The 22,350-nt window shown below is 37.4% G+C and overlaps 1 protein-coding gene and 1 long non-coding RNA gene across 8 annotated transcripts in view; one reads left to right on the top strand and one right to left on the bottom strand.

Annotated features, from left to right (window-relative positions):
- The window catches only part of LOC306650958, a 162,996-nt gene that overhangs the window by 128,503 nt on the left and 12,143 nt on the right, over window positions 1-22,350 (bottom strand). The gene's annotated exons all lie outside the window — the stretch shown is intronic.
- GRIA3 (glutamate ionotropic receptor AMPA type subunit 3) overlaps window positions 1-22,350 on the top strand; it is a 271,799-nt gene that overhangs the window by 239,102 nt on the left and 10,347 nt on the right. For 4 of the 7 annotated variants that reach the window (XM_079123363.1, XM_079123362.1, XM_079123361.1 and 1 more), the window contains 2 exons: window positions 5,991-6,238; window positions 21,642-21,756. In XM_079123363.1, coding sequence (XP_078979489.1) covers window positions 5,991-6,238; window positions 21,642-21,756 — 363 coding nt within the window. Of the gene's footprint in view, window positions 1-5,990; window positions 6,239-6,798; window positions 6,914-15,400; window positions 19,160-21,641; window positions 21,757-22,350 lie in introns of those variants that run through there. The other 3 variants (XR_013761060.1, XM_079123365.1, XM_079123366.1) reach the window with 3 other exon arrangements.

Below are 22,350 nucleotides of genomic sequence, written 5' to 3'. Positions count from 1 at the left end.
AAAATGTTTAACCTGTAAAAGAGATAAGTAACAGGTGACATTGGGACGGTCGTTGTGGTAGCAGACTTCAGGCTGTACATTGTATGGGAAAGAAAGCATATTTACTCTGAGTTGCTAAAGAATGAAGAATTAGTACCAGTGGATGGCACTTTGATTTTAATATTCATTTATTCCACAGACACATACTGAGAATGTACTACATGCCAGGCATTATGCTGGCTATTTGGGATGCAGAGACAAAAAAAGACATGCTCCCTACTCTGAAGGATCTCATATTTAGCTGGGATCACCAATAGTAAGCAATAAATTTGGTGCTACAAATAACAGAAAAATGGAAGCAGAGTGGTGACTGCCTAATTCAATCAGAAAGCAAAGTAGGATTGAATAGGAGACACTTTCATTAAGGATGTCAGCCTAATAAAAAGAACTTTCTATCAACTTGAACTACCCCATAGAATTAGGTACCTCTTAAACTTCTATGAGCTAGAGTGCCTCACTACTAGAGACATTAGAATTAAGAAGCTATCACTTCACTGGGTGGGAGGCTGAACAAGATGGTTTTAAAGCCCATCTTCTAGCCCTGATATTGTATTATTCTGTAGACTCCAACCAAATGCTCTACTGACCAAGTAGATATTCTGTTTTAACTCATAAGAGAACAGGAAATTTCATTCATCAGATTTCCCAGAAACAGTGTTCTAGTTAATGAGAATTTTAATGTAGAAACCTCAAAAAAACACTACAAAACATAAATTTTAAAAAAGGAAAATTTGCCATTTTGCCCATTTTCCCCCACCAACAAAATTCTAAAAATGCAAAATTCAATAACAATTTTTGTTGATGGAAGACCATGGAAATTCTTCAGGAATATGTCTGGAGACCCAAATCTACTGATAATACTTTAGCATATGATAGCCTTCATAAAATGGAGTGATTCTGTAAATATGAGATAAAAGTAATTTACAAAGCTATTAAAATAAATTGTACCACTAAAACAAATTACACTTTCTTTACAATAAAATACATACTATTTTTATACATTATTGTTAAATACATAGGTAAAATACATATTATGTTAAATGCATGTTCAATACATTATGTAAAGTACATAATGTTTTTCACCACTTCCTGTGTTCCAGGTATTGTTCTAAGAATATATTTCTCCCAATAAATTTAATTTCTCCCAATAAATCTTTGAAGTAGATATTGTTTTTAAAAAAAATTATGCCATTTTATAAATGAGGCAATTGAGACATATAGAGGTTAGATAATTTATGGACCTAGCAAGTGGAATTCAACCCCAAGCGATTGCTTGGAGTCAGATTTGACTCCACACCCTAAATCATAGCACTATTAATTTGCTTACATGGGTCTACAAAAGAATACTTTCATCACTAGAGAATGACCATTTGCACAATGGCTAGAAGCAACCAACACCATTGTGTTGCAAAGAGATAAAAAATCTTAAAAAAAAAAAGATAAAAAATCTGAGTGGTAGATCAAGTGACTCACTCATTACTTGCTTCCATGCACCAGACTAACAGAGTCTGAGATTCAAATTTTCACCACTACAAAAAGAAAAATTTCTCTTTATTTTCAATGTTCTTGATTCATTAAAAATAGTTGAAATTACAACTATTGACTCCCTTAATGTTAGAGTTCTACCTTATCTTCCGTTTTGGATTAATCTGTTTCTCTTTCGATCACACATTTCTCTTTTGATTTCATTTGCTAAGTATCTGTCAATGCTATGAGAATTTCTCACAGCCTCTCTGCATAACTGTTGTTTGTTCCTTCTTTGGTACAAAGTGGTGCTTTGTGGGATAAAGAATAAAATCATAGCAAGTTGGAGAAAAATGAACTTGTTATTACACATCCTGCCCATAATTTTCTAAATTTTTCCCAGATGATTGAACTAAGATTCAATCCCTTTTATTGCCTTTGATATTTCAGCCAAAATAAGACAGACTATAAAAAAGAAAGAAAATTCTAGTGATTTTTTTTCTTCATTTTGGTCTGAATGTTATCCTGTCACTTAAATACTAGTTAGGATGATAAATGTTTTGGCTTAATTTTTCTCACTTATGAGTCATTTCTTTTTCCCCTTTCTAACCTCCTTCAGAATTCAGTTATCAACCAGGGCCCAATAATTTCTGCCACTAAGTAGCTTGTCATTCACTGTATCCATTAATATCTGCTGCATATACACCACACACATTTAAAGTGCTCACTTCGAGCACTGTCATTTATTCTCCTAGAAATGCATCATTACCTAAAGGAATAAACCCTTTAACCTGTATCAGGAATCAAAGAGCTCAAGTAAATGATGAAGTAAATGAGTCCAAATTATACTACACTTGGTTCAGAATTCATGGACCCCTTTGCCCCTGGCTTAGAAATTTCTCTTTTGAATCAATGTCCTATTTGCAAATAGTGTTGGAGACAAATTGTTCAGAAACCTCCTCCTCTCCACCCCACCTTGTTCTCCAGTCTGACTGGGCCAAGATGAATATAAAATACCTCTCTATAAGTACACAAAACATATACCCACTGCAGTATTATCTATGATGACAAAAAAAACTGGAACTGATCTGAGTCCCTCAAAAGGGGACTAGGTAAATAAGGAATTGTGTATCCATAGATTGAAGTGCTATATAATCATTACAAAGGGAATACGTTTACTCTAATAATAAAAGAATAAAGAGGTGCAAGGAATAATAAAGGATGAATTAGTATAGTGGTTCCTTTTGGTGAGTAGGGAATGTGCAACTAGGGAGAAGATAGATTTCAACTACTTCACAATATTCAATTTCTTAAGTTTTCTAAAAGGTACACAGGTATTCCTACATTATTTTTATATTTTCCTGTGTATCTGATTATTTGCTTTTACTTAGTTCATTGGGCAATAGAGTAGGAAATTCTTTTTGGAATAAAGTTATTGACAATTTATTTCATTATGTGTCAGAAGAGGATAATATATGGTATAAGCATAATGTTTATGGGTGAGATTTCATTCTCTGATTATTCATGCTTTGATTATTGGGGTCTATAAAGGGGTAGTTATTGGTCTGAGCATCAGATGCAGGTAAAAAAGGATTTTAAAAGAGGATTGTAAAGCATGCAGCCTGGTTGGTTTATCAGGTGCCTGGACCTGATGTTCTTTGGAAAAACTTCAGCTCTATAATTCTACAGTGCTAGAAAGCTAGTGCTGGTAACCTTTTCTAACTAACCTTCTGATACCTTCAACCAGAATCTGACTGTCACACTGATCAATCCTAAGCTTCAGTTATTAAGTAAACATATCTTTAGGGGCTACCATGTATCAGGCATGTTGCTGGCTGCCAAGATGGGTACCAAAATGAATAAGGCATGACCTGTGTCTTCAGGAAATGCTTAAGTAACAAAGGAAAGGCAGATACATAGACAATTCAACTTAATGCAATGTGGGAAGTTGTATAGCAGAAGTATGAGCAAAGTGCTTTGGCAGAACAACCAAGGAGACACTTCTGTGAGAGCAGGAGAAAGTCCGAAAGGATTTCACAGAATTTGTGACATTTGCTCTGGATCTTATAGGATGAATAAAGCGATTCAGGCAGAAGCAAAAGCATAACCAAAGGCATGAGACATGAAAGTATGTGGCTTATTTCAGTAAACAGTGAGTAGTCCAGTGTGACTGGAGTATAGGAGAGCATCCAACATCCTAAGCACTCTTGAATATCATTCAGAAGAGTTTGGATGTTATCCTGCAGGTATTAGGGAACTATCAGAGGATTTGTAAGAAGGAAGTAACATGAGCATATTTGTATTTGGAAAGAATTGTTGGAGGATAAATTGAAGAAAGAAATTAAGCAGGGAGACTGTCAATCAGGAGGCAATAGTAGTCCAGACCAAAATAAATGATGAGAGCCTGACCAAGGGAGGGCAGTGATCATGAGAAAAGAAAGAAAAATAAAAGACAGATTCTGCAGGCATTTCTATACTAGAATAAGCATGACAGAGCAAGGGAAGAGTAAAACCAAACCTTCTAGCTTGGATAGGCAGTGGTTTACTGGTAGAATGTAGAAAGGAGCCACACTTTGTAAGGAAGTAAAGAAGTTTGAATTGGAAGTGTTCATGAAAGCATCTGTAGATCCATTAGTTGGCAATATCTGTCAGTAAGACTTGTTTGCTCTTTCCCCAAAGCACATCTTGAATCCAGCCTCTTTTCCACCCCCACTGCTCCCACTCTAGTTTAAGCCACAGCCATCTGTCCCCTGGACTGTTAGAACAGCCTCCAAACTAATCTCCTTGCATCCACTCTGGCCCACCTTGTAGACTATTCTCCATATATCAGTCAGAGTAATACTTTAAAACTTTAAATCAGATTCTATCACACTCCTCCTCAAAAATCTTCCATTAGTTTCTTATCACATATACAACAAATCTAAACTTTTTATCACAACCTACAATAGGTTCCCTCCAAGATCTGACCTCTGATTATCTTTCTAAGCTCATTTCCTAGCACTCTCTCTTTGGCTCATTTAGCTCCAAACTGGCATTTTTGCAGTGCTTTATGCAAACCAAGCATGTTCCTATCTCAGTGAACAAACTCAGTGACTCAGTGAGAGTCTGATTGTCTTAATGCTTAATTTCCATACTGATAGCTCTGGGTGTTCTAGCCCCCTGGAATTCTTTCAGCCACTCCAAGCAGGCCTCAAGAAAAATGCAGTGCATCCAGCCAAAGTTCAGAGAAGAGCAACTAAATAACTAATCAAACAATTGGAGTATGTGCCAGGAAACCTCATAGGAGGATATTTGAAAATATGGTATACATTTGTGGTTTTTGCCATGCTGTCTCACCTTTGGTCAAATATCATTATAAAATTTTCCTCCAGGGTTTGTATTCCTCAACATCTAGCTCCCAACTCAATTGGGAGTTCTGGGGTCATTGTGACTATTCTTCCTTTAATTTTCAAGGATGACTAAAATGGAGCTAGAGACCCAGTAAGTATTTAATATATGTGTTGAGGACCATTTGAATTGAGATGAAATTTAATAGAATGAAATTCAAAATTCAAAAAGGTGTATGAAGGAGACCTGGTTTGGTCAAAAAGTACAGTTTTGCTTTGGCCTCAACCTGAATTGAGAGGACTCTATTCACTCTATGATATTTTTCATACCCCTCAGTAGAGTGCTTGTCTGTAGCAGATGCTCAATAAATATTTGTTGAAAGAATGGATGAATGACTAAACACATTAATGCAAACTCAGGCAGCATTGATAGAAAATAATGCTCCAATAACAAGAAGTAATTTTAAATTCTATTATGGTCACACACCTGGGGATATCATAGATGTGAGAGTTCTGCAAACAGAGTCAGTCAGTGGAGTCTCTAATAAAGAGATGAAGAAAGGACATAATAAAAGCCTTGCAATAACTGAACCATCACCATGCAAAATAATGTGTAGAACTGCTTCACATAGCTCTCTGGCAGTAGGGCTAAAAGGTGGATGTTTTAGAGAAACAAAGATCAGCTCAGAATAGGGGAGTACTTTCTTGCAATAATTGATGTCCCATACTGGAACGGGTTAAAATGATTGTACACTGTACTTTTCAGGCAAGTACAGGACTAACACATAGGAGATAGCAGGGGGTCATGGGGGAAGATTTCTTCATTGAGAGGAAGATTGAAATCAGAAAGTGTTTTTCAAAGCAGATTGTAACCAATTAGTGGGGTCATGAAATCAATTCAGTGGGTCATGACCAGCATTTTTCAAAGTGAATTAGAATAGAAAATATCAGAAGACATCACATATTGCAAGGGGGAAAGTGGTTTTGAGAAACCTGTTTTAGAAAGGCGTTTACATATGTCTGAAAGTGTCTGCTAGGTTGTAGTGGAACACATTTTTCTTACTGTGGAGTGCAATCAAAAATGTTTGAAAACTCCTGCAGTAAGACCTCTCCCGGATTTCATATCTGACAGTTTGAAGAACTCTTATGTCTTTGTTACAGAGATCCAAAATTGCTGTGTACGAGAAAATGTGGTCTTACATGAAATCAGCAGAGCCATCTGTGTTTACCAAAACAACAGCAGATGGGGTGGCCCGAGTGCGGAAGTCCAAGGGAAAGTTCGCCTTCCTGCTAGAGTCAACCATGAATGAGTACATTGAGCAGAGAAAACCGTGTGATACGATGAAAGTTGGTGGAAATCTGGATTCCAAAGGCTATGGTGTGGCAACCCCTAAAGGCTCAGCATTAAGGTGGGTGGAATAATATAACAATATCCGTGTTGTTATAGTATTCCACCTACCCTGATGCATTTTGTTGTCATTTTCTTTCTTGTGGATTTTGAGGTAACTTTTAAAAGTTTAAAATCTACAATATTCCATGGAGTTAAATAAGACGGTAAATTATGGTTTCATCTATTTAATGCATCCATTTTTTTAATGTTCTCTCTCTGTGTTGTCCTCTCTGACTGTTTGTTGCTGTTTTAATTTTACAGTTCAACGGCTTTTTCAATTTAAATGGTAAAAGCCAAGTTATGGTGCCATATGTGACGAATGTTAATTGCATGGATGTGGTGTTCTTGTTACTTTTTTTCTCAAAGACAATTTCCCCATCCCGCACACTTCAGTTTTGAGCAAATGTTATCCTCCATGCCACCTTCCAATATTTAACCCTGTATTTGCTGTACAGACATTTTTATAGCTCCACGTTCTGTGAAATTTAGCCAATTTGTCCTCTTGTGCTCCTTTTTATACGTTAACGATTTCCTAAGCATTTGTGCATTTTCTTACAAGTTATGTTTTATCGTTTCAAGAAATGCTGTTAACCTGGCAGTATTAAAACTGAATGAGCAAGGCCTCTTGGACAAATTGAAAAACAAATGGTGGTACGACAAAGGAGAGTGCGGCAGCGGGGGCGGTGACTCCAAGGTCAGCCTCAATGTCACCACAACCGGGTACCCTTAGTGACGAGTAATCGGCAAGACTGTTATTTTATTATTGAGGAGAGAGCACAAGACTCACACATAAAGTGGAATGACCAGGTTATTCCCCTGCCTGGCAGCTTTGGGAACCAGAAAGACTTTAGGGCACTGCCCACATTTTTGATCTAACTTGGGTCCCTTCTTAAACTCCCAGACAGAGGCTCCCTGTCCACATCCCTTCCCTCCCCTCACACACCAGACCGGTTGCCTTATGAAGGCCATGATATGGGTTTCAATGCCCTAGGCTTTCCAGAGTCCAAGACTCCCCTGCCTCCGTTTGAGTGATGTGAGAAATCTGATTCATCTGCTGAAAAGTCAGTTTGTAGTATTTTTTTCCCTAGGATGTGATGGTTGCTCACAGAAGTTGGTTGATTGAGTAGGGATGACTTCTTCAATTATGTGTATGAATGATGAGATGTTGTTCTCTGTATGTAATGGCCCATTTAAGCAGGCCCCACTTAACTTGAAAACCAAAGAACAAGACGGGTTTCAAGTTAAATGGGGTCTTTCTTCAATAGGTCACCACATAGAGAGACTTTGCAAAGTTATTTTGTGTATTTAAACAAGTGCGTCGTCTGTGGTACTATTTGTGTGTGAATCCCTGATTTGGCTTCTCTTTAGCCATGTTCTTGGTTCAGGTAGGTCTAATTGTTATCCAGGCTGCCACCATGAGAAAACTCACCTTACTTGGCATTCCTTTGGTTCCTAACACTCTTCGGGGTAAAATGAATCATCCAAGCAACATGAAATAGGGGCTCACTCAGAAGTCAAGATACCAAGTCATGGAAAGACTCATTGGGTAAGTACAGGAGAGGACCTGAAAACAGAATCCTCCGTGGCCCAAGGGGCATGAGATTATATTGAAGCATGTGAGATCAGCTCTTATACAACCAAGATACCATGGGCATCTTAAGGTGAAGAACAGTGTTTCCCAACCACAAGCAACAGACAGGCAAGCCAAAACTTTTCTCCTTCAGAGACAATGGTTGTACCTCTGCTCCTCTCTTTCCCTCTCCATCCCTCAGGATCCAGGCGGAAAAGTTAGTTTGCCAGTCTGCAGTATAAAATGGGTTTGGAAACACTGATCCAGAGTACTTCCAAGAAATAAATTTAAAAGCACTCAACTTCAGTTTATGATCTCACCAGGCATTAACAAGGCCTTTTACTGTAAAACCTTGATTAACGAGAACTCTCCTCACCAGTGTCCCAACTAACTGAATTGCACCCCCTCAGAACTTCACATTGATGAGAAAATCTCAGTAGTAACCAAAAAAGAAGACCTCAAGGAATTGATTTTTTTAATCACTTGCCAAGAGATAACCTGTGATTAGGTCACATTCCGCTCTTTCTCCTATAACGTTTCTCCATCTGGATTGACCCTCAAACATTAAAGGCTGCTTGTCTGAGGCAAGAAAGTGGATACAAGCATTTTAAGAAAACATGTTATTAGCCAAGAATGAAACAAAATGTGTATTCTTATTGAAAATTCCATTCATTCCTTATGGATTCCAATTAATCAAGGTTTTACTATGTCAAAACACAGTAACTTCCTGTCCCACCAATGTGAACTGATGACATTGACAATTTAGCCAAGATTCGGTTCATTTGATTTTTACAATGGCTAACCTCATGCCCAAAGTATTTAGCACCTTCTTCCTGGTCTTTTTCTCATATTATTAGCAGGCCACCGAGAACTTAATTCTATCATTGAAGCGAGCTGCAGAAAGAAAATTGAGCTGGATTGGATACATTGCTCTCATGAACTCATCATTCATACTCAGCATGGTTAAAAAGGAGCCATGGACTCTATCAAGATGACTCTAAACAATCCACATGGTGCCAAGTGCCCAGAAGCTTTCAAATAACCAGATGTTTGATGTTGTAGAAACAAAACACCTGCACATATTTGGCTGAATTTTTACTTCTCACCAGATGTTTTGGTATTGTGAAGACCCCTAAACTTTAGATCAGCTATTTTCTAATTACAATCAACAATCAAGCTCTTTTTTTCCCTCAGTTAGTACTGCTGCAAAGTTTATCAAGTAACTTTATTGCCAGTTCATAATTTCCAGATTATCTGAATTTTGAGATGTAAATAGAAAAGATTTCAGCAGATCCTAAGTGTTTCCAACTTCTTTGACCCTAGTCCTGCCTGCCAGGCATCTTTCAAATAACATTTCTTGGTCATTCCTTCAGTCAATCTTTTAAAATAAGTCAACCCCTTTCTCAACTATGGATAACAGTGCCACATTTCTAGTGATTATTTATTCCATTTCTGGATTATGGAGGAGTTTGCCTTTATCTTCTTTCTTATTGCTATCTGCTGTTTTCTGAGAGTGAGCAAGAGAAGGGGCAAGGGATGAACCTGAATCCACTTTACCACTCCTTAGTGGTGTTGCTAAACACAAATCAATGGAGGAGAGAAAAACGGCAGTGAAGCTCATTAATTTGGATCCCTCTAATTAATAATTTGGGATAAACTAGACAGGGACCAGTCTACAAGTTAACTTTATATTATTAGGGATGGGGACAAGGGAAGTTTGTTAAATAAATGAAGAGTTTAAACTGTATTGTCAGTTGAACTTGTCCTTAAGAGAACAAACCCTTTTTCAAATGTTGGAAGAACTTATTAGATATAATCATAATCATTACAAATCAATCTAAAATATTTCTCACGAGGACCTCCACTAAGGCAGTGTCTTATAGTTGGTTTGAGTTACGAAATAGACTTAAAGTACTAAAACTGTCATTCTTTGGGTCTATTTTGTAATTTATGACTTGCTTTACTCATTCAGACAATCCTTCCCCTCTGTTAGTCCAAATCAGTGAGGTTTTACTGCATTAGCAAATTGGCTTGGGAATTACACTTCTTTATTGTATCCTGTCCCCAGTTAATGTGACAATCGACTGTTGAATATACCATCATTTCACACAGAAAATGATACCCAGAGATGGTGGTGACTTTGAGAAGGTTACACAGCTAATGCTGTCACAAATATCTGATGACTTCCAGGGTCACCTCTTGTAATAATATTGCAGACAGCAATTTATTGCATCTACCTACCCAATGAGCAATGTGAATCTGATTGCATGTGATATATTTCCATAAGAATCAGGTTCATTCCAACTAGCATGGTTACTAGGCAAATGGCATATTTAAGCCATTCTAGCACTCAGTACTGATTACTAAAAATGACAATAATCACAAAGCCTGGCATTTATAAGTGCTTTTACTTTTTCAAAAACACTTTCACACCTATTATCTCTGAAACCAGGGGAGGAAGAAATACCTGTATTACTTATCTCTCAATCTCACTCCTGCAACCTTCAAATAATGATGAATGGGCAATTATGTTAAATTGTTGACTTTGTTCCTCTCAGGAATGAGATGTTATGCATTCTGAACCTATTCTAGAAAAGTTACTACACTATCAAAAGAGCCAGCAACTTTTCAAGCTGTTGTAAATGTGCAAGTGCTTAAAATAATGCAACAGATATCTTATTGAATTTATTTTATTTTCTGAATACAAGAAATTAAGAATAAGGCCAGTGACTGAGGCAGCCCCTGAATCAGACCCATAGACTAGACCCAAAACACTGTTTAGATTTACCAATTTCTCAAACCTGGAATAACAATGCCTAAACAAAGCAGACTTGATCCTTCCTTAATGGACTATAAATGCACGGGCAAAGATCATGGAAATTAGAGCTGTGGCTTGGGAATTTTTAACCTGCAAATCACCCTTTTGCATTAGTGCTTTATTCCAACGTGTGTGCAAAGACAGTAATTAAGAGCCAGTGGTTGTTTCAGCGATAAACCCACATCACCAGGGGTTTGTGACAGAGCAAGTGAAAGTCTGTCACTGTAAATCACAGCAGAATGGGGATTTAGCTGCTGAATTACCACATAGGCATATCAGCCTCCTTCCACAGCTGTCTGTCACCTCAAACTTTCACATTCTTCTGGCCCTCCACCCACCCATCTTCATTCCCTTACTCTCAGGAAAACGGTGCTAGTTTGACTTTCCCACCTAGTTTTGCCTTACTACAGGGAAAAGGAGAAATGTTAAAACAAGCTATTCGTGATGGGGTGACAAGTTATTGCCTTACCCTACCTCACCCTAGATTTGTACCTGGCTTTAGTTTACCAGGAATTTAAATAGACTTCCAGTGCCATATTTTCCAAGGTGAAAAACAGCACATATTGTGTGCTTTGTGGAGCAGTGGAACAGAATGTTTAAATGGGACCGTTCTGAACCCCCTAAGTGAATGAGAATTGTACAGTAGGTAGATTTCTTAACTTGTAAGGCATATGGGAAAATGGGGGACAATTAAACCTCCATTACTCAAATAATTTATATGACAATCAGTATGACTTACAGAATATTGCTAGATAAATGCAGTTAAAATATATAGGGACTAGAAGAAACTAACCAATGTACATCATACATACATATTGGGGGAGAAAACTTAGGGACTTTAATAGATTAAAAAATTTCAATTAAAACTAGCTGTTTATTTTCATGTGGGTTCTTTTAAAGTACCTAAAAAAGTTTGTTCTCTTAAGAAATTCAAACATGTTAACATGTTCCTCCTCCCTATCCCTAGCACTCTTTTTAAAATTCCATGCATTTGATTTTAGCAATTCTTCTATTCAAAGACAGTAAAAAGTGATACTTTGAGACAGACTATTTTCAAATTCCCTCAACTTCATAGCCAGTGGTACATAGATGAATGAGTTTGTGACCATATTTCCCATATGTATAAGTGAGATCTTCAGTTTTGTGTGTATTTCATCCTCTTCCTCTTCTTCTTTGTATGTTTACAATTCTCCTTTACTGTGCCACCATCTCTTAATCGCTTCTCTTCCATACCCAGAATACTCTGATATTCTTGGGCCTTAGGTAATGGATATGAATCTTCATCTACATTTATCTACATAAAAATGGATCTTTTACTAGCAGGAGCCATTCCTAAAGGTAGACATCTTGGACACCCAAGATTAAGATGGATTCCCAATGACTCTTTATTGACACTGTTATGTGTGTAGGCAAGAATCATTACAGATTGATGACACTTCCTGGGTCTTAGCAGATGTTCCTGTGAATTCCCAAGATTCTGGTTTGGGATCGAGGAGTAGGGTGAGTATATTATGCTCTTCATTGGTTTGCATGTTTCTGTGCTGGTACTACCTCCTGGAAGTATGAAGAACCTGACAGTTTTATTTCCTGATAGTGATTAAATTTGCTCCTTGAACTTACTAGGTCTTCCTCCCAAGAACAAATCCTCACTTTCTCTCAAATGGCTGCTTCAAGCAAAGGACTTGTTGCCTTGAGAACTGAACCAGTCCACTGGCTGCCAAAACCATTGATTTTTGCCAAATGGTGTTAAAGGATAAATTCTACCAACGGAAAAAAATGTAATCCAGAAAGAAAATATTTCTTAATTATTCCATTCTGTGAATTTTAAAAATTGACTTTGTGGCCTTAACATGATTTCTGTGATTAGGACATGATTGTTTGCCTTTGGTGTTATCATGATAACATGAATGTGTTTCTTATTGAAAAATAATGAGCAAATGCCCAACATCAGAACTACAGAAAGAGCAGCAGGAGTGAAAAAAGCCTGAAGGTAAGAATGTTGTTATACAATTGCCAAGAGGAAAGACACCATTGCAGTGGCAAAGAATGAAATGGTATATATCCATGCCCTTCCTGACCCCTTGAAGACCAAATCATTTGGTTTCCTTTCATTTGGAGAGGTTATAGAACCACTGTCTGAAAGGTAGGATAGACATGGAAAAAAAACATGAGATTTGATTTAACTGAAATAGATTTTGTTAGGGTGGGAATTGGGGTTGGTGGAGCAGGGTGGGGCAAATTTCTTTTATGGAAAACAATTGAAATCCATTCTCTTTTGACTTTCTAGAGAGCGGTATAGCATTTGGCCCTTGGCACATGAGGCTAATACTCATTGATCAGAGATGGCAAAAGTGTGGTCCAAGTGCTAGATTAACCTTTTTGCTTAATTTCATCTGGCACTAAAGCAAATATTTCTCAAAATATAGACCTAAGGCAATAGCATACTTTACTCTTAAATATATATATATATACACTATATATATGTATATGTACATATATATACACATACATACACATGCTATATATATACATACATATATATACATATATATATATACATATACATAGTAAGACTGCTAATTTATCCTGTCTAGCATCACTGCTGGAAATGTAAATGTGATGTGTGGATGCTAGAATGTGTGCTAGAAGAGGGTGGCGTGTACCCCTGGCATGGCAATCAATAGCTGGCTTTCAGATCTGATATATAGACACCATTTGTTGCAATCTGTTTGGATATAAACTAAGACTGATTATTTTTCTATGATTCATGGTAAGGAATGGCTATTAGAGAAAAAAAGAAGATGATGACACCCATTGGATTGAACTGTCAATGCATATTTTGCCTAGAATCAGGGAAATAAACTAGATGTCTTTAGAAATACTCATCATTTGAGTTCCTGGTAAACTCAAATGATACTCGCATACAACAGCAGGAGTTAAAAGCTGTGGCCTAATGACCTACTTGTATTCAGAAAAAGTCATCATTTGAGTTTCTGGTCTCTTGGAGCCATTGGAAGGAACTATTCTTAAGAAAATACACTTATGCATAATAAATCCCAAATGAAGTTGATAATTTGAATATTTAATGAATATTAAAATAGAATTTTCAAGTGAGTCATACTAATTATTTGCTTGGGAAAATATCTGTGGACACATTTTAACCAAAACTGGATTCTCCATCTTCACTGACCCCCTTGCTTTGTGAGGGACAAATTGATAAGAAGTCTTCCCAAATAATGTGATGTAAAATAGTCTAAAACCAATAAAGGTTTTGGATTCCTATTCTAGAGGAGGAAGTTGGACAGAGGTCTAATTTGGCAAAAAATTCTTCAGGGAAATCCATAGTCTATGGAATCAAATGTTCTATTTCTTTGAATTTGAGAGGTTATCACTTGGAAATGCCACTGACTTCACCCACATATCTCAAAAGTTGCTTCTGGGGATATTGTGTTAGCCCAAATGCTTTTCAATAGGTTTCATTCACCAGCATTGTTAGGCCCTTAGTAAAATGAGTCACAGCTTTCAACTCCTAATGTTATATGCATGCATTATTGAATTTGCTCTTTGCACTTATATTAAATTATGATCCCATTAGCAAGGAGTTAAATAGGTTTGAGTTAAATTTGTGAACTACATGATTATAAATACTCTCTCAGCAGTGACATCTAGCAGCCTCGCACTACATAACTCTGCAAATCATTGTAACTGCCCCTGTGGAATTAGGGTCACTTGGGTAGCCAGGGTCTAGTAATGCCAGCAGTCATCTGTGCACGTGCTCCCAGATTGTGGAGAAAGCTCAGGGTGATCCAAGGGTAGAAAGATTGAAATGACTTAAACCTTCATTCTCCTGCAATTCTGTATGAAGGAAGCCCCATGAAAAGATGTGTGTAGAGATTTTTTTGAAGGTTTCCAGACACTAGAGTACTAATAGGGCATATTTTGAACTGCCATAGCCTCCAATGGCTGCTATATAGAGTTAAATCCCTTCACTACCCATACCCAAGTTAACCTGCAAAAAAAGAATTAGTAAATCCTATTATTCAGCAATGATTCTTCTTTTGCTTGATCATCAAGTGGCTTCAACTACATAAAATAAGACCAACTTAGGCAGAGATGTCTGTGCCTGTCCTCACATGCCTGTATATCCTGAGTAATACTAGGTCTTCTCCATGAAAATTTGGATAAGTTATTGAGAAGGATGACTTGTCACCCTGTTAGTGATTGAGAAAGGCAGCTTGTCATCAGGAAAACCTGAAACATCTCCCATTATTAAAAAAAAAAAGGTCATAGAAAGTGAGGATGACCATTCTTCCACCACTAGGCCAAAGATATTTCTGAAGTCATTCATAAAATACCTATGTACCAAGAAACATGCATTAGTAACTTAGAGCTTTAGATAAGGGATACATGAGGGAAGGTCTTCCTGCTCAGGCTATGATCAGTTTCTATTTTCATTATCCAGATACTGTGTTGTCAGAGCAGGTTTCTAATTAAGGATGCAATTGTATCATTCATGCTCATGTATTTCTTCAATTTCTCTGTGATCTTGTCTTTATAACCTACATACTTACACATGTATGTATCCCTCCTGAGGGTACCATTGAAGATCTTCTGGTATCATTAATTGGGCATTTGCTCTTAGGTATCCCCGCTCAGAAAAGAAACTGAGGCCATTTAGAGCAGAATATATCCCACAGTCTCTGAAGTGGCTAAATCATACTATACCTAGGTTCCTATGTTTTTCAGTTCCAGAGCCATATCTATTATTTAACATCTTCTCTCAACCCTTCCAGGTTCACCAGGTTATTTGGAGAAATGAACTTGGTAATTATTTCACAAGATCCAAGTTTTCTTCCCTGTCCCCCACAAGTTAAGAAGTTCAACACTCTCACATAATTCTGTCAGAGTTTCTTTGTCCACAATAAGGAATCCAACATGGCTCCAATCCACTTTACTACTTTTAAGTATTTCCTGAAATCAAAATTTCAAAATAAATTGGGCAGTTCCTTTGAAATATCTCAAAAGTCTTATTTATTTTATTTTTTAAATAAATAACTTCTATTTTCACAGAAAAAACAACAATGATGTTCTTATCCTAAAACTGTCTGTATCCATATGTAAGGTTTATCATCACTAAAATAACACTGATTCTTTGCAGTGGCTGGTTGGTACACCCCAGCAACTGAGCCTGGAATATAGACAACCAACACCTGGGGCAGGTTGATGCCTTGGACTGTGAGCACAATCCTTTGAAGCTGAGTTATTGCCAGGTGTGAATGACAGAGATAAGCAGAAAGTTATATCATCCAATAATCTTTTCTTCAAAAATAAAACTCCTTATCAAAGCATTATGAATTACAGTGTTACCCCTACATATAAAAAATAAATAAACAGATGACACTCCATGACTCTTCTCTACTCAGGAATCAATATCCTGACACAAGTCAGCATTATCTTCACATACTTCTAAATGACTACCTAATTCACATTTGCTCGTGCCCTCTCCAGCTGATCAGTAATGTATTGATATGACTTACACACCATAAAACATTTTTTCTTAGGGAAAGTTAATGTTCTTTCTCTACCATCTAACATATTTTATACAAAATAGAATCCAGAGTTTTAGTTTGTAAATAGTCACTCTCTGTTTCATTTCCCACTTTCCAGGAAGATTTTTTTTTTTTTTTTACTTCAAGAAAACATGTTGCTCAAATTTAAAGTTGTGAGATTCTCATGGTAGAATTTCATAAATCAGTGAGGAGAACATTTTGGGGCAAGGTGACATTCCCAGACCCCCTGAAATGACATCATAAAGCCCTCCTACTTTCTCCCCTAAGGTTGCTGACCTGTGTCTTTGTCTTAGGAGGTTGTACTCAGCAAAGTTCACAGCAAGCCCTTCAGAGGGAGAATGCTTGACTAATTTCCACGATAGTAATCTGACCTACTTTGTTTAATTCTTTCTGTTCTCTATTGAGGTGAGTACAATAAATATTTCTGACTTATAATTCTCTCAGGTACCAGTTAAGGGCCTGCAGTAATTTCTCGAAACATTACCCTGGAGACATATTGCTCCATCACAGTAAAAGGCAAAATATGCCCTTGCAAGGTTGATAGTTATTTGGAGAATGGAGGTCCCTGAAGAAAAAAAATCATTAGGAACATCTAATCCTGAAGAGCAAAAATAAGGAGGGCTGCTACCCTTTTTTGTGTGTGTTCTATTGGTAAACGAATGGTACTGAACTCAGTATATACTAATTTTCCTTCTGGCCTTCCCCATAAATTGCTGTAGAGGCTTGAGCAGATTGGTTAATCTTTTTGGGACTCAGTTTCTTTACATACAAAGGGGAGACCATAAATCTACCTTCTTGGCATAATCATTAAACTTGACCTATAATTATTATTATGATAATTATGTGAAGACACTAGGTTGAAAAATAAAAAGTTAAAAGAGAGTTATCAATTTAATAGGTATTTATTGAGAAAGGCATCCTAAATGGGGATACAGATGCATAAGCCATATCCCTGCCCTTGAGAAGCACATGGTCCAGAGGGACTCACAAGATATTGACATAAATAATGAGCAAAAATAGAGAATGATGGAAGGAATAGAAAACATTGGAGTAAGAAGCAAAAATGGCTTCCTGGAGAAAATGACATTTTAAATAACCAAATGCCCACCAAACTCCCCCTTCTTCAAAATATCAGCGTGTGTGTGTGTGTGTGTGTGTGTGCGCGCGCGCGCGCATGTGAGTTGGGGAAAGCATGTGAGTACATTGGGTTGATTTGGGTTGGACTAGGTAATACAATCCAGTAAGACACAGTAAGAAAACAATGTGGATAAAAGCAGTTTTTCTACACCTTCTTGGAAATTTTTCTATCCCACAGCAACATGGAGTTGTAGGAGATTTGCCTTTTAAAGTACTTTCTTTTCTTGGAAGATATCCTAACCTTGTTAAGTGGTATTATCTGTGATTTCTGATTACAGCTTTTATGCTCCTTAGCTATGATGCTCCTTGAAAATGTTTGTTTTTCTCCCTCATTTTTATTTAGAAGTTGCTAAATGCACATTGGCTCCCTGCCAGATTTTGTAAACCCTATGATTTTTTTGATCAAAGACTAAACTTCTTAGGGTGTATTATTTGTCAGAGTTCTCTATCATCCTGGAGTATCTCAGAGGAGATCTGGATGGTTTAAGGCCAGGTTTCTCAACCTCAGCATTAATGGCATTTGGGGACCAGATAATACTTTGTTGTGGGTACTGTACTGTACATTAAAGGAGGTTTAGCCACATCCCTGACCTCTACCCACTGGATGCCTGTAGTATTTCCCCACCCAGTTGTGACAACAACGACAACAAAAAATAACTCCAGGTAATGCCAAATGTCCTCTGAGGAAAGACTCCTAGGTAAAAACCAGTGCTCTAACGTAATCTCCATTGTAACTGTGGAGGCCATGAGAGTACAGAGAAGCTACTAGTCATTCTGTGAAAGACACTGGCTGGCCTAAGGCAGGGATTGCCCATTTGTCAGAAGTAGGATGGTATGTTGCCAACATGCTAAGCCTGAATTTCAGCAAGACTATATGGTGGGCATCCCAGAATAGACACCTGGCACAGGAAAAGAGCCTTTCCTCCTCCAAAACTAGTGCTTCTTAAACTTATTGTCCCAGGACCCCTTTATACTCTTAAAAATTATGAGGAATCCAAAAAGGTTCTTTTCTTTCAGTACTGGAGACGGAACCCAAAGACCTGAGCATGCTAGGCAAATACTCTACCACTAAGCTATCTTCCAAGCCCCTCAAAGAGATTTTTGCTTATGTTTGTTATATCATTAATATTTACACATCAAAAATTAAAGCTGAAGAATTTTTAGAGAATTGATTCATTTAAAAATAACAAATCCAATAATATACTTTTATGAAACAATTATATTTTTCCAGTCAAAAAGTGAGAATAGTGATACTGTCCTATACTTTTACAAATTTCTTTATTTTCTGCCTCAGTACAAAAGAATGGGACCCTCATTACTTTTTCTTTACTCAGTCTGCTGTGATTTTACACATCATGCAGCCTCCAGGAAATTCCACTGTACAATATGAAGGAATAATAATGAGAAGGGCAAATAATGTCTTAGTAGTATTATAAAAAGTTTTGATTTCACAGGCCCTCTGATGAAAGGGTTTCAAGGATTCCCAGGGGTCCCTGCACCATACTTTGAGAACCACTGCTGTAAAGCAACATGCTGTACTTTTAACAATCTAGCTCACTTAAGGGTTGACAAATGTCTTTAAAAACCAGGATCTTTAGAGAGAATAAAACCTCTCCATTGGACTACAGTGTGAGTACTTTTTATTAGACTTCAACTGCTCTGTTCCTAACACCAAATAGAGCAGCAGTTCTGAAGAAATTAAAGGAAGTTAAGTTCGACAACATAGGACTTTAAAGGACTTTAAATGGGGACACAGCCTGTTTAGGGCTTAGTCAGAGAGCAGTGAGAGGACACTGTGCCCTTTGTAATTAAAAAAAAAAAAAAAAAACGAGGAACAGAACAAAACAGAAGGAGGAAGAAGGGGGAAAGTGCCAAGAAATCATAGTGGCCAAATTATATTGTTAAATTTTGTGCATGTACAAATAGTAACAACAAATCCCACCATTGTGTTCAATTACAATGTACAAAAAAGTGAAAAAAAATAAATAGGAAAATAAATAAATAAAAGATATGCACGGAAAAAAATAAGAGCCATTAGAAAAAAACAAACAATAAAGAAAGGAGAAAAAAGATGTTTTGTACTTTTTTTGTGGTCCTGATGAGTCCCGGTCCCCTCTATGTCACTGGAAAACATTCCCCTGCATCCTGAGCCAACTATAACATTGCTGAGTCTCATGTCAGTGCCTGGTTTTAAGGCATAGCATTAGGGGAGAAGTGGTAGTGATGAGATAATAAATAATTGGGGAAGACAGATAGAGAAGGGGTTCAGATGGTCGGGAATAGAGAGGAAGGCAACTACAACATTGATCCCAGGGCCATAGATGGCTTGTCTGGCATTTAAAAACCTAAGACTTAACTTTCACTGCCAATAATCTCTTAAAGTGGCTCAATGTTTTGAATATCTTTTGTTGCTTTGTATTCCAAGTACTTCTGGTTAGCATTTGAGGAGCCCAAGATTTTGAGCATTGATTGAAAGAATTTGTGAAAAGTATAAAAGGACACCAATTTCCTTGTGAGATACCAAATACAGATACTCTGGCTGCCAGGCCCTACAATAACCAAGAAAATGCTACCTCCCTGTCACTAAAGATTTATAGTTTTTCAAATCTCAAGTACTCTGAAATTGCATATTACTTTAAAATAATGATACATATCTTAAAATATCTCAAGATGAGATGGCCCCTCTGCTCTCAACAGCAAATGGGGGAGAAAGAAAATAGACTTTGGAACTTGGTATAATAGAGGCCAGACATTTGTGACTATAGGAAGTCTTGTCAGTAACTGGATATGTTAATGGACCCAACTTATCCAAAATAAGCTAAGATATTTCAATGCACGTTCATGGTTACATAAATTTGTCTGATTTTCTTCTTTTAAGTTAGTTGACATTCAGACCAACATGTACTAATATTGGTGATATTGTTCACATGAATCTGAACACACTGTTTATTGCCTCATAATGGAATTATGGTACCCTCCCTATGTAATACATTTTTGCCCAAGTTATTAGAGATTCTTCATTTAAAATTCAATAGCTCACAGGACATGGTGGTGCATGTCTGTAATCCCAGCAGCTCAGGAGCCTGAGGCAGGAGGATCATGAGTTCAAGATCAGCCTCAGCAACTTAGCGAGGTCCTAAGCAACTCAGCTGAAGAACCTGTCTCTAAATAAAATATAAAAAAGGGCTGGGGATGTGACTCAGTGGTTCAGTGCCCCTGGGTTCAAACTCTGGTACCAAACAAAAAAAAATTCAATAGCTCTAAGAAAAAGACAGGTAAAGGTCGTTATTCCTATTTTACAACTAAAAAAAAAAATCTCTGAAAGGGGGTTTTACATATTTGCCCTCTGTCTCCAAATACAGTCCTTATACTTTAAGCAGTGAAGGACTAAGGAGCAGTGGCCTGTCCTTCTGTTGTGATATTAGCCTCTCAATTGAAGGGAGTCTTCTCATAGTAAGAACTATTCCTTTACAGTGCTACCAACAGTGACATAGTCAGTTTGCCATTTTACATCATGCCATATTAATAATATTCAATCTTAAACAATCTGGCCCACTGTCTGGTGATCTGTCATATAACCATAACAGACAGGCAGGTAGCCAATAACGAAGAAACAATCCATAGGCCAGTTCTTACATCATTGAAAACACTTCTCTTATCCAATACTCAGAAGTCCACATCAGACCTTTAATACTAAGACCAATGTGTGCCTAATTTAGAATACATGTTTGTGAAAGGAGGTCATGTATGTAGTACAATTCTTTCTGGGAACATTTCAGCTGGGCAACAGATTTGTGTAACAAGAGACACAACAAGGCACATTATTTATGTAGGGTCTATTTTCTGTTCAGATTCATCCATTTGTCTCAGTTCACAATATGAAAATACTTCCCTTTCTGGCCCCATCTCCTCCCCACTCTCCCATAAAACTTGCTTTCTGTCTGGAAGTACAACAAGACACCCGGTTAGATCAAACCTAACACGCCTCCGTCACAAAGCTACTGCAAGCTGCCGCCGACTATTGTCACTTGAGGGGAGACCCTCCTCACCACACACAGCCTATCTGAGGAGTGCCTTTTTTTTCTATCCTCATTATTTAACAGTGTGTGCCGATTACTCAAAGCGATATGGGCAGGCCCTGGTAAATATAGCGTTGCTGTAGTGTTAACTTTTTATAAGGTAATGCTCAGGTTGCCTGCAGTGTCTAAAATTACTCTGTGGCCAGGGCCCCCTGCTTTATCGCTTTCTATAGTTTTAAAGTAGTTTGAAGCTTGAATAACATAAAATAACATAATATAATGTTATTTATGTTATTTCCCACGTGAAGAACGCCTGTAAACCTTGCAGTATTGAAACTCAGTGAACAAGGCATCTTAGACAAGCTGAAAAACAAATGGTGGTACGATAAGGGGGAATGTGGAGCCAAGGACTCCGGGAGTAAGGTCAGTCGCTGAAGGTCTTTTTGTACTGATTAGCAATCACATTTTGACCCACTGTTTATTTTCTATCCCAGAACGGCTTTCCTTCCCAACACACACTCCCTGACACAGTGGGACCCCTTTATAACACCAGCACTAAAGGAATAAGGCAAATGCCAACCTCAGAGGCCTGCCACGTGACATCAATCCTTGGACTCTATAGAACTGTTGTTATGATTAGGGACCTTGATCTGGCCCACTGCATTTCCAAAGCTATAAAATAATGAACTGTGTTATAAGGGGGTTTTACTGTATTTCACATTTTGAGAGTTCAAAGAGAAAACAACAACAAAAACAAACAAAAAAAAAAAGATCCACTTGTGACAGTACTTTTTCTTAACCTCTTACAGTGTCAGAGACTTTGTAGTTGTAAATACCTTTGCTTATTAATATATTACATCTGTCCCATATGAAAACAAACAAATAACAGATTGGTCTCTGTAAACATAATGATTAGCTCCCTCCCAGCTGTTGTCGTATTAAATCCAGCATCTATTTGGATCTTGAATCTCATTAAGTCTGTCACACTTCTCTCTTCCAAAGGTGTCATTTGAATCT

This window comes from Sciurus vulgaris, assembly GCF_902686455.1.
Source record: "Sciurus vulgaris genome assembly, chromosome: X".
In the NCBI taxonomy this organism is placed as follows: Eukaryota; Metazoa; Chordata; class Mammalia; order Rodentia; family Sciuridae; genus Sciurus; species Sciurus vulgaris.
The sequence above is the reverse complement of the archived record's forward strand: the minus strand, read 5'-3'. Positions and strand labels throughout refer to the sequence as shown.